The sequence below is a fragment of the Geospiza fortis genome, unplaced genomic scaffold, assembly GCF_000277835.1.
Source record: "Geospiza fortis unplaced genomic scaffold, GeoFor_1.0 scaffold264, whole genome shotgun sequence".
Taxonomy (NCBI): Eukaryota; Metazoa; Chordata; class Aves; order Passeriformes; family Thraupidae; genus Geospiza; species Geospiza fortis.
This window is the reverse complement of record NW_005054332.1, coordinates 932,675-946,412: the sequence shown is the minus strand read 5'-3', so window position 1 is coordinate 946,412 and position 13,738 is coordinate 932,675. Positions and strand designations below refer to the sequence as shown.

The 13,738-nt window shown below is 36.7% G+C and overlaps 1 protein-coding gene across 3 annotated transcripts in view; it reads left to right on the top strand.

The window, feature by feature from the left end:
• ADGRB3 (adhesion G protein-coupled receptor B3) overlaps positions 1-13,738 on the top strand; it is a 442,842-nt gene that overhangs the window by 337,723 nt on the left and 91,381 nt on the right. For all 3 annotated transcript variants that reach the window (XM_031057612.1, XM_014307289.2, XM_031057611.1), the window contains exons 17-19: positions 7,858-7,984; positions 9,617-9,720; positions 12,390-12,492. In XM_031057612.1, coding sequence (XP_030913472.1) covers positions 7,858-7,984; positions 9,617-9,720; positions 12,390-12,492 — 334 coding nt within the window. The remainder of the gene's footprint in view (positions 1-7,857; positions 7,985-9,616; positions 9,721-12,389; positions 12,493-13,738) is intronic.

The following is a 13,738-nucleotide window of genomic DNA, read 5'->3' as shown; positions in this document are numbered from 1 at the left end:
TCACACCTTGTTCCTCTCCTGCTGGTCATGCTGGCCTTGAAACTTGAACTAATGATACTGTGCTTTATTGCTTGTCTTTTGGAAGAAACATTAAAAATAGATACCAAGTTTTGACATTCTTGATTTCCAAGATAAACTTCTGAGCCCCTAACCTTTCCCAGCCTCTGGCCATAGACAATTTACAAGGTTCCTTTTTGCTAGGAGTCCATGTGAATAATAGTACAGTATGAAAGATTTTTTAGGTTGATCAATTGGAAAGCACCACATGACAATTTTTCCTTAGTTCACCATAAAGCTATATACATATCTGTAGGCTAAACAAAAGAACGTGAAAGATTTTACTGATTTTGTAAGGAGTGTGTTGCATTAAGAGTGTAGAAACTGGGAGGAAAATAAACCCTTTTACTTTCCAGGTAGTCCTCAGAGATCAAAGGGGCTCAGTGCAGCTAGGCTTAATTTCTGATTATCACCAATTCTGTTCTCTAAGTCTGATTGAATTCAGTGAGATCTCAGATGTACCAGTACTGTGGGTATCATTCTCAATTGCAGATTCATCAATTTTGTGGTTTACTAGTTCAGCACTATAAATCTGGTCCAGGTCAATACAAACTTCCAGGAGCACAGATTCACAAATAATGTGGTTTACTTGTAAAACACTAAGTCTGATCATGAAGGTTAATAGGAACTTTCATGAACACAGATTCACAAATAGTATGGTTTGTCAATTTGACACAATACGTCTGTTTTAGTTTGATTAGAACTCTGCTTCACATAGTTTCTAAGAACTCAACACGATTTCCTGGACAAGATAGGAAGAGACAAGATAACCTGGGAGGGAAGTAGGGCCTCTTGTCTGCACCAGTCATTCTGGGGTTTCATGAGGAAAGAAGACATAGTTCTCAAAAATTCTAAATAGACACCAACATCCTTGGGCAGTGTGTACACAGTACTTCAATTGTACTTTCTGTGAGACCATCTGCAGAGTCAGGCAGAGATAAAGCTGCGGAAAGTGATTGGTTTCCTTCCAAATTTTTGATGCACCAATACTCATCTTCTTAGGAGATTTTCTCTATAATTTTGAGAAGAGGGGGAAATGGTCTTGTTCAAATGCAATCCACTAGGCTTGTTAGGACGCAGAAATAGAGCTGAAGGACTGTCATTTATCCAATATTGTTCAAAAACATGAATGAATCCCATAACTCAAATAATGATAAATCTGTGTAGTAGCAGTAGTACAGAGGACCACTAATCAAGAACTTTGCAGTAGGAGGCAGGAAACTTCTAGTATTTGTTTCATCCTGGTTTTGTCATTTAATTTATTTAAAATTTCTTTTCATTTTACGCATTGATACACTTACAGTACGCTATTAGAAGGGCAACTATTGATTACAGCACACTTCAAACATACTGTGTGCTAGATCACACCCTAAACTGTATGGACAGGGAAATATAGGAATTAATAAGATATTACCACAAGCATTAATACTCACTTCCATAATTCTCGTTTTGATGAATCATTTATTTATTGCAGCCAAACAGATAACCAAGGCAATTTTTGATCCTTCCCATGGAACTTTCTTTAAGTTGTACATTATTAGGAAATTAATCTAACAATATATGCTTATAACTACAGTGTCTCTGTTACAAATCCTACTTTTTACAGTTTAATATCTCTAGTTTAAATCATATTAAAATAAAACTTGGTTTTCAGCCCAGATGCATGTTTGTTTTACAAAACAATTATTTATATAGGATTTACTTTTAATATAAAGAGCAGCGAGAAAATTAAATTTTCAAAGATTTCTGTTTTCTTTGACAAAAAAGATGTTCACAAGTATGTCTTTGAGGAAAATTAAACAATTCAGTGTCTGAATTGGAAAAGTGGCCTTAGTCTTTGGGAAAATGAACTCCCTATAGTATTCGGGTTGGACATCCAATTGCAAGATATTCATCTCCCAGTTTTTCTGGCACCACACAAATGCAGACATCCTTTTTGGGACTTTTGCAGTATTTTAGACATGTAGTCTTAAGGCAGTTGGTTTTTTCAGTTTTATTTTTATTCATTTCCACAATTTCATGGTTTTTGGTGTTTTGGTTTTTTTTTAGTTCTGTGAGGGGAAAGAAAGCCCTAAGTCATAATGACTTAATATTAATCATATTAACAATTTCAGGATAAACCATACTTTTTAAAAATGCAGTTTTATGGGTGACATTATTAGGGAAAATATGTTCATATCAACATATTCTTTGTCTTATTTTTTTATCTTTTTCCCTTATATTACTTTTTTACTTTAGGAAAGACTGTGGCAATAAACCAGATGTTGCCATATAGTGCTGGTAGGAATAGGACTGATCACAGAAGAAATTGTGCATGCTAGGAGTTAGGTCATGTCTCAGGTGTATGAACATGCACAAGTGAAAGGCAACTCCTGCCATTGAGCCTTCTCTATGACTTCCCTGGGATTTTAGATCCAGGTGTAAAGAAGCAAGCAGGTGTGGGAAGGAGTTCATCTTCACTAATATGCCAGCTAGAACATCTGAACAGGCATAGTGATATTTATAACCTGCTATTCATAAGGGCCACAAGCTTTTTTCTTGCCTTTTGCTGGCTAAAAAATTCTGATGTTTGCATTTTCCATGTGCTTCTTATCATTATATATCATTCTTTACTGAGAATGAAGTTGAAATACCAAACTTTGTCCCAAAGGGAAAACAGCATCTAGGTGAACAGAAAAATAAAATTATAGAAATATACACACACAAGAATTAAGAAGAATTAAAATAATCTCAGCAGAAGTAATATTATAATTTCTTTAATTCTATGTAGTTTACTTTCTACAAAGCTGTAATTAAATACCTAAATAACAGCTTCTTGCTGCTAAGTAATATAACAAAAAGCTTTCTTATCCTAATTTAACCAGTTACCAATTAGTAAAGAAATTACTAGAGTAGACTACTATCGTAGATGTTGTCCCGATCCGACCCAGGGTGGGTACAGATGGCGGGGTTGATTTTTAGGTGCAAAAATAACCAAAAAGGCACAGAGGATTTATGGCAACAAATCAGATACAGTTTTATTGAAAATCACAGCAGAATGGCGTTGGTGAAAGGGGGGAACCGGAGAGAAGAGGAAAAGACAAGGAAAGGAGGGAGGAAGGAAAAGGGATATGGGTTATAGCTACCAAAACCGTGGTCTTGCTTCTCACGGTCCAGCCGTCAGAAGTCCAACAGGGTACCAGGTCTTGGGGAGATCTCAAGGGGACGGCTGTTCTGGGACCCTAATTATACTGTCTTTCGTTGGGGGAAGGGAATCAATTTCACAACCGAAATCACGAAAAGGGGTGAAGAGCACAGAACTCGGGGTACAGATACACAGAGTCCAGATAACTAGCAGGAACCATTTTTTTCATGCTTCAGTGCTCGCGCTTCAGTTCCCCCCCCGAAGTGGGGGGGGGGGGGCGAGTTTGGCAGTTCAGTCCCAGTCTTTAGAAGAAGGTACAAGGGGGTCTGGTGGTACAGGGTCTTCTTGTCTTGATCCGTCGATGAAGAAGCCCGCATCTCTGTTTATTTGTCACGATGGTTACAGGCAGGCCGGGGGAAGTCTCCTTGTTGGAAAGGGGCCATTTGCACAGTCCAAAGCCAGCCAGGCCGAGAGGCGGGGAGTCCAGATCCATTGTTTGGAATCAGGGGGCAGAATGTCCCATGAAGTCGACAGGTAACTACCTATGGAGACAGGTAGCTAAGAGGCACATAACTTCTCCACCCTGCACTGGCTCAACAGTTTTTTCGGTGGTCTTTTTGGCAATCGTGAGGCAGAAAAATGCAGGATTTCGGACAGACTCTCACAGATGTATAGCAAGATGTTGACTCTTTGCTTATGATTATCAAAACCCAGGCAAGTACTTGGATCACTAGTTTTTAGTCTGGGGAAAAGTGTTTGCTTAGGTGTTGTTAACTCCTTTGTCTCACAGAATCTCCATAAAAAAAAGTTAAAATTTTTCATTTGAAAAATATTTCTTCAAAATAATACACTAATAAAACAGACAGCGTATGATATGAGGTGAAGTGAGAGTGAGATAACAAAGTCTCTTATTAAGTGAGAGTGTCTGATAACAAAGTCAAAACTGATTTTTTATATATCAGGAAGTTAAAGTAAACAAACCAATACAATTAGTAAAATATGTATATTATTAATTATATAAAAAAATAGTAAGTTGTTAATAACCATGTCATGAGACCAAGACAAATACTACAAAATAAAGAAAACAGTTTCTAGAATATAAAATGTGGCCTGATTGTCATTGTCAGATAAGCAATTGTGTCGTCAATGAAATTTTTGTTTTAGAAAGATGGTCCTGTCTTAAAACAACATTTCCCTTTTGATATCTGAGATAGTAATATCGGTGTTTTTCAGTACTGAGCATAGTTATGCAATGTTGCGTAATACATTATGTGAGTAGAACTCACTTTTTTTTCCCTTCCGTATAATACACCTCTAAAATAATTTTCTGTATTATCATTTGGCCGTTGTTTTTGTTGCATAGAACTAGGAAGCTCACCTTAAACTCTGAAAAGGTACTGAAAAGACACTCCCATATTCCACTAGCTGCAAGATTCCTTGGAGAAGGGCACACTTCCAGATAAGTGTTGGAGCTGAGGGTGTTCTTGGTCCATATGCCGTATTAGCCATAAATCCTTAAGCTCAAATTACATCCTATTTAGAATTTTTCCCCCTATTTCCCTGATTCCTCTGCTTTTTTCCGCTGCCTCAACTGCAGGATGACACAAGATCTGCAATGGTGAATCTATGCTTCTTGGGAATTCCTTTGCTTCTATCATGGGACTGCTGCCAGGTTGATTAAATCATCTGTAACTCAGTAGAGGAGTACAAAAATTGCCAATAGTGGGCATGAACCTACATCTATATTTGCTAGATATTTTCAATTCAATAATTTCCCTAGATATAAATAGGACATGTGTTAATAGTACCTGTCACTCCTTTATAGCTTTCTGAATAACAAGAAAGATCCACAGGAATAATAGGTGCCCTTTTACATATTCATATGATAACCCTAAATGTTAGACACATAGTCAAAGAAAATCACACTGAAAAGGAATGAAGCTTCTAAGTGTGAGATAGATTCTGGTTAGACCAGAAAAGTTGCATTACAAGAGGGACAGATCATAGATGGAGTGCTTCATAAAATGTGTTGCATTGAGATGTACTAAATGCAATATATCCATTTTTATTCCGTATTTCCATTCTTTATTTACTTATACCTAAAACCAAATTGTTACTTTATGTCAACAAGTCAAAATTACCAGCATCTCTTGAGAGAATTAGTAATCATGCTTTTGCTGTTCTGCTGGCATAAGCCTCATGCAACAAATTGCAGTTATGCTTTTCTTCTGGTCCTTCTCATTGCTCAGTCTCTTTCATGGACTTAGTGTAACATTCTGTGCAGCTTCTATTAGCTGTAATTTCAACAGACTAAAAATATAATTATTAATGAGGCTTTTTTTTTCTTTTTAACTGCACTGATGAAAAGAGAGAAAAGGAACTTATTTAATGAATTTTGATCTGCAACATATAAAAACATAATACTCTTAAGCAAGAAATTGAAGTGTATCACTGAAAAACATGAACAATAAAATGCAAAAAGTGTCCATATTAGACTGACTTGGCTCCTGACATGATGTCTTATTTTGGAATCCAATTAGACTGCTTTGTTAATTTCAGACTGCTTTTGGAAATTCTACAAAATTTTCAGTAGTATTGAAAAATTTTTGCAAAATATGTATTGAATTGTGGTTCAGTTACTCTATGACTGGAAATTTCTATTTGTGCAAGTGAGTTGAAGAACTGAATGAACCAGTGTAAATCTGCTGGTCTGCCCATGATTTATAGTGCTTTAAATATAATTATAATTTTAACAGATGCTTTGTTTTAAACTAAACTGGTGTCTGTGCTTTTATAATTTGAACTTCTTTAACTTTTGTGCACTGGACACTGCCTGCAAGGATTTAGTGCTAACTGGATGTATTGTGCATCCAATGCTTTTCAGCATAGGGTGAATTCAGTTTATTAAATCTTATTCTCAGGATGAATAATACCACCCTTTTGTTTTTAAATATGTCAATTTCTCTTAAGCTATCAATCCTTAGTATTTAATCAGAAAAGATAAATGCATTTCATTTGGCCTTAACTGTGTGCCGCAATAAGAGAAGAGACAAGAAAGCTAATAAAATAAATTGTTTAAGATATCCAGAAGATAATGTTTTTGAGTTTAAAATATGTAACTCTATTTTTCAAAAGTGGATGTTGATTTAGGCTGTGGCTCTCTGAAAAACACAATTTGCAAGGGAAAGCTAATAAACTGCTTTAGTGGCTTGAAGAATTGGTGATTTTCTCTGAATTGTTTCCCTCAGTCACTGCTTGTTTTGTTTATTACAGGATTCTGTTTCGAAGACAATAGTGTATAAGGGTTACATCTGGTGTGTTCAAAAACTAGTGGCACAAAATGCTGAGATGGCCTGGGGTGAACTGCACTCTGAGAGCAGGCTTTGGGATAACAAATTGCCTTTGCATGAGGGCCCTGGCATATAGAATGACTTACAGAGGTGTGTTGTCAAGGCAGAAGAGGTGAAACAAGGGTGGTCACGGGGACTGGAAATTTTTATTCCCCCTCCTGCTTTCTTCGACCTTCATTTTTCTTTTTTTTTTTGAGTCATTTAGTGACCTGAGGTGAAATGGACAGGAATTGACAGCACACATGCTGTTGCTGGCAGCAGAGTCACTGCAGTTGCTCCTTGAACATGAAAGAAGGGGAAAAAAGATGAAAGAAACCCAGTTGTTCTCTAAATATAACACATGTAACGATAATATGTTTGCTTCAGTTGAAACCAACCCCTTTTTCCTGTAGAAAATATATCCCCCTCCCCACTGCAGTTCAGGAAGGAGGAGAGATGATTTTCTGTCTCTCCCTCTCCTTCTCCTTGCTTGCACAAAGAAAACGTGGGTTGATACCATTTTTATTGTTCTGCTGGGGTGGGTTTCAGACCTCACATTAGCATATTGAATGTCTAATTGAATTCGGGGGCTGTGTTAATCATCATGTTTTGTTTAGGGGTGGTTGGTGAAAGGTGCCACCTAAACGACTGCTTTGGCTTGGGGTTAGCTTGGTGCTGCCACCCCAAGAAAAAGACTCGAGAAGGGGGAGGGAGCCGGGGAAAGGCGAGTTGGCTGAGTGATGTCTGGAGGGCGAACTCGTGTGTCTCTTTGGTGATGTGTGCTGCTGTATTGAAATCCACCCCTCTACTGGAGCTAAGGCAAGAGTTGGAGGCATCTGATGCTGCCGTTTCCAGGGTGAAATTTCTAAGGCTGCTAGCTAAAAACAACAACCAAAAAAAAAAATCCCAAATCCTCAGCAAAAATAGCAGTCAGAACAGAAGATCCGGCATCTCCCGGTCCAACTGGCATAACCCAGGCAGACGTTTGAGAACCACATGCTTTTAACCTAGCCACACACACGAAAGGGGGGGGCGGGGAGTGGAGAAAGAAAGGGACCAAAAAAGACACCGCAACTACAGAACATCACATTTCTCACAAAAGGCCAGAAACAGAGCCGGTAGGAAAAGGAGAAAAAAAAAAAAAAAAAAAAAAAGAGGGAGAGAGGGAGAGAGAGAGAGAGAAACAAAGCCTCCCCCTCTTCCCCCGATGAGTTTTTCGCAGTGCTCTGGTGAGGCTCGGAGGTGGCTGGCAGCGCAGCGTCCCGCTGCTTTGTCTCCTCACGGAACCGGCCGACAGGCGTAATTACCCCCGTTTCCCCCACCCCCTCCTCTCTCTCTCCTTTGCAGGAACGACTCTTTGGGAACCTGGTCCACCCAGGGATGTAAAACTGTGCTTACCGATGCATCCCATACGAAATGCTTATGTGATCGTCTCTCTACCTTCGCCATTTTGGCTCAGCAACCTAGAGAAATAGTAAGTAACAAAGAGAGGGGGGGGAAAAAATCCAGTTTTAATGGAAAAGGGAATGCGGGGGGGACTGCGGGGGGAGGGGGGAGCTGGTCCAGCTTTCCTCTCAGGTATATTGCAGACGTTGCATTGAGGAATTGTTTAATATTGCAGGTAGTCAAATGTTAGTCTCCTGGTGTCTTCAGTGTCTCAGATAAATGAATTCCAGATTCTGTGATACAACTAAATCCTAGTGAAATTTGCATGCTCTCGAACTCTATAATTTTTTTAGAGAAAGCCTTGTAATTGTGGTGCAAATGTGTAGAAAACTTTTGTATTGAACGATTAAGGGAACGTAAAGGTCTCTATTACTGCTCTTGGTAGGAAAACCCTAGATACTGTAGTTAAACAGATTGCAGATCTGCATTGGACATTTTCAGCACAGATTTTCTAGGTAGTCTGTTGATATGATGTAAGAAAAATAATCAAGTTTTCACGAGAAAGAGGGGACATTAAGTGTATGAGCAGACACTCCCAATATTATTGAATGTAAAAATAGCTGAAGAGCAAATATTTGTGAAGTTACCTTGCTAAAGCATGATTTCATTTTCCTGGTTTTGGAAACATACAAATGGACTCTTTTTAATAGCAAAGTAAATCCATTTGGAAAAAAAGTGGTTGAAATAAAATACTACTTTCTGCCTGAGATCTGGCCTAAAAGTACATCTGTCTTGTATTCTATTTGGGTGGCAAAAGATATCTTGATAAATGTAATTTACAATACGTCCCTGAAGCTTAAAAAGCATTTAAGTAAACCAGGCATGATGTCCTTTAGAACTTTTAGATCTAAATTTTTTTCCATATTTATTAGTAAGACCCATGTCTATTTCAGAATATGAGCACATATATATAGAGAGGAAAAAACTGATCTGATACCTGAGGATAATAGCTTGCCTTAGAGCAGGGAAAGCTAGTTTATTTTCAAGGTCATTAATTTATTTTCATTTTTTATTAACACACAGAGTAAAAATGAAATAATTCTGTATTTGAAGCTTTTTTTAATGAAGGCTTATGATACTGTTGCCATAGATATCTTGCCATTCCTTCTAGGCCCAGGGAAATTAAGCATGTGAGAACAGTGGATTGAAGTCAAAGTTATTAAAAGTCAGAAAGTTTGGTTATTCTGCAACAAGCATGAAACAAATTATGGGACAAATTATTGGATGGTCTTCAATATATTAGAGTGAAACCAAGCTGTATGTTTGCACAATTATGCACAATTATAAATATTGCTACTTCTGAAGAGAAGTATATCTTTTAATTGATGTTAACTGGAGAGTCATTTAAACTTGTGCTAACATCATAGTCTCCTGTTACACTGTAGTATTACTAGTTTATTTGTCAAAGTATCATGCAGGTATTACAAGGCATTTTAAAGCTCAGAGGCCTCTGAGGAATGTATTAAGCAGATCTCAGAGTTATGTAGAGATCAGTTTTGGAATTAAGCTGATTTCTTCTTCATAACTAATATTACTGAAACCATCTGCAATAGTTTGTCTGCTTTTAATTTTGCTCGTTTAGCTTTTTTTTTTTAATTTGACTTGTTGGGTTAAGTGCTGAGGATATTTTTTCTTCATGGTTGCCTGTTGTAACTTACAGATCATGGAATCATCTGGTACACCCTCAGTGACCTTAATAGTAGGCAGTGGTCTTTCCTGCTTGGCCTTGATCACTCTAGCAGTTGTCTATGCAGCATTATGGAGGTATGTAATGGGTTGAGAAAGCTAAATGTAAATACATTGTTATATTTATTTGAATTGCAGTTTAAAAAGAGCATTAGAGCCCACATTTATTGTTTGGAAAGTGAGGAAAATGTAGTGCATGCTTTGATGCATTTTTTCATGAGATTGATCAGTTTTACTGGTTTGGCCTGCTAATGATGGTAGAACCCACTCTTCTCTTTCCCCACTTCAGTGGGAATGGTATTCCTCTTTTGGTGGGGTATTCATAGTGCTAAATCTAGCATTATTATATATGATATATTTCGTGTGAGGCTTCTGGCCTATACCTTTAGCTGCTTTTCTCCCATTTACATTTTTAAACAAAACTTGTAAATAAAATAATATTGCAGTGGCACATTTAGGGAGATTCAGTCAGATGATTTTGAGTTTGTTCACATCAGTTATAAGTTTGAATAAAGACCATAAAATTAAATAGTCCTAAATAGTGTGATGGTACATCCCAGTGATAGATTTTCTTTCTGTCCTGAGTATGCAATATTAAAATACTATATTGACTTAAAAGTGCAATAAATGCTTATGGACTAAATTAATCTGAGAAGTAATGAGAAATAGTATAATGTCTTAGTGCAGAAAAATAAAATAAAAAGTGATGCAAAGTAATAAATGTTTGTAAAAAGTGAACATGGATTTTCATTTCGCTTTTTTCAATAATTAAAGTAAAATAGAGTCTTATGACAGTAATAAGAAACAAGGGGATGAAACAATAAATTCTAGAGTAATCTAAAACCAACCAATAGAATTTTACTTTTAGAAGCAGCTTGATAATTTTACACCCATTTCTCTATCACTCTTATGTACCACAGAGACTCAGGATTAGAAATATATATATATGTATTAAGAATATCCAGTTACATAAGTTATCATAAAAGACTATAAAAATTATCAGTTCTTGTCTGTCAAAACTAAGAATGAGAGTATTTCAGGATATAATTCCCATCTAAAGAATTATAGTGTTATTTTTGCACTCCCCAGTATATTTAGCACTTGGATAGAAATACTGTCATGCTCAGTGTAACTGGTCTACTCCATTATTTAAATTAGATACAAGGAAGAAATTCTTTACTGTGATGGTAGTGAGGCACTGGAACAGGTTGTCCACAGAAGTTGTGGATGCCCCATCCCTGGAAGTGTTGAAAGCCAGTTTGGATGGGGGTTTGAGCAACCTAGTCCAGTGGAATGTGTCCCTGCCCATGGCAGGGGGCTGTAGCTGGGTGATTTTAAGTTCTCTTCCAACCCAGGCAATTCTATGATGCTATGATTCTGTGAATTTCTAAGTGGAGATAAAATGTTATGTGTTATGGCTTAAGTCAATGCTGTGAGCTCCTGTTGCACTGTATTTACTCAAACACTAAGGTCCTTTGTAACCCATGGGCACTCAGTGTTGGGAATTGGCCCAGGTGAATCAGTAGTTAACAAGTTAGAAAGTATCAGTGGGCTCTCTGTGTGAGCAAAGGCACACAGGACTTCTTGTATTTGTTGGCAAATACATGGAACCAGAATGTTGCTATATTTTAAGGAAGAATGTGGATTGTGGTATTTGGGTTGTTCTGTCTAACTGGAAAAACACAATGCTACATCTCTTGATATGCAAGCAAGAAGGACTATAATTAATTTCATGACCAAAGCTCAGCATTTCTTGTGGGTTCAACGGCCTTTTTTATTACTTCTTCAGAGTCAGCTATGGGTGTATATCCCAGGAGGAGACAGCAATATTAACTGAACTCCAGTGAGAAGCGTATAGTAGTAGTCATAGCATATATAAAGATGTGGCGTGGTCTTCAGAGGAACTGGCCACCCTTAAGTTTCATTTTTTTAGTAGTCAGCATTTACTGTTAACAGCTCTAAAAATCAGGTCAGAAAGGCACTTCAGTTGTAACCATAATCATTCTCTTTTTGTCCTGTACCATATAGAAAGCTGTATACAGAAAAATGAGAACGCTTGCATCCTGAAATCAAATATGTGATAAGACTTTTTGACTTTTTCATCTTAAACATATTTGTAAAATGAATATGATAAGTTTGCAAGGGTGACTGTGATGTTCACTGCTATAATTTAATCTTTCTGTACACATTTGGATATTTTTTGGCATTCAGTCTTATGAGTATATTACAGTACTATTGGAACATCAAGATTAATGTTATCCTTGTCCCAATATCATGTTTCAAAATTCACTGCCATAGTATCATCAGCCAACCTGCATCTTATTTATGCATCGTGGATCAAGTCTTCTGTTTATATAAATCACCATATTTTTGCTGAAGTTAGTAATTATGAGTGGTCTGTGCCAGCTGTGGATATTCCCAGGGACAAGCAGACAGCATAAGTTCCTGACATGAATGCATGTAAGCCCATTATTGTCAGTATGGTTAGAACCATGTTGCCAGCAGTTTTCAAAAGAATCATTGGTCAATTATTTTTAAAATACATCAAGATGCTAAGAGGAAATTGTGCAATATCTATCAAAACATTGTAGTTTTCATGTTTGTATTGTTATAACTCTCTGATACTCTTTCTGAGCATATGTAAGGGAACACCTCTCAGAGTATCTGCAATATTTAATGCAAGAACTAAATCAAAACTTGTATTATAAAATTTGTACCCCTCTCTTTTTTTTTTCTTTTTTTAACAGGTACATCAGATCTGAGAGGTCCATAATTCTAATCAATTTCTGCCTGTCGATTATCTCATCAAATATTCTTATCCTGGTTGGACAAACTCAGACACATAACAAGGTATGAGATGGATTGTATTAAGTTTTCCCTTAAAGATTAATATCATTGTTTTATTTGTTTTTAGCTTAAAATAATTACATCAGTTTAGTCCTGTACTCATAGGACTTGGTGGTTTTGGTAAAATATTAAGAGACAAGGGAAAATATTTACCATCTTGCATAGTCTTTATTTCCCTTCCAAAAATCCCTTTTGGTATTGTTCCCTCTAGATAAGCTGTGTTCTCTGTGGTAGACTTGTGTGTTTTATAACTAAATTTCAAAGCAAAAAAGTTCAAAGGCTCAACATCAAAAGCACAAATTCTGGTTCATTATAATAGTTGTAATAGGATTGTGCTACAGTGTTTTTGTCTTTTTATTAACACACTGATACTCGAAAGGCAAGTAGAAATTGCTTAGAAGTTGGAGTACGATTCTTGAAAATGTGCAGAAACAGACCTCATGACAAGCCATAGAACAGTTAGATCTTTGACTGATATAGCTATAAGAAAGTAATAACCCTACATACCTTACTTAGTGATGTATTGCTGATTATTAATAATCTGTTCTCTGAACATCATTGTCATTTGTGCCTCTCCTGTAGAACAGCAGGATTGCCAGTATTTTGAGGAATCACCCAGTGCCTGGTGCTGCTAGGCAGCTTTCACAAGTGTCAATAAGTGGTTGTTTGAAATCAACCATAACTACAGGATTGCTTGGAATAGAAAATAGGATGTAGTTGGTTAACTGGGCAATATGTGATAGAATGCTGTGAAGTTTTGGAGTAAGCAAGTGCTTGTAAAGTAGGATTTTTTTTCCTAACATGTTAAACTATGTAATGCACTGCTCATCTTAATTTTTCTGATATCAAATGAAATAATGTTCATCATCTGCTATAGGAACTGATGTTTCTACAATACACCTGTAATTAATCATTACTTCTTCTCAAATAAGTGCTTAGCAGTTTAGCTGCCAGAATTCTCATAAATTCAATGCAAGTCACATAGCTGTACTTTTTAAAACATATTCAAACCAAGCACAGTCATTTCCAGCACATATGGTAACAAAATTATTGAAGTCAAGATATTAATATGCTTTTAAAGTTTTGAAAGTGTGTAGAGGTAAAAATAATCAAAATATCGATTTCCAGAAGAAAGCCATATAACTCTCACAGATTTTATTCAGGGGGGAAAAGCTATGTACTAACAACTTCAGTATAACAGAGTACAGAATTAATCCTACCTGGAATTTCATACATAGTCATATATACT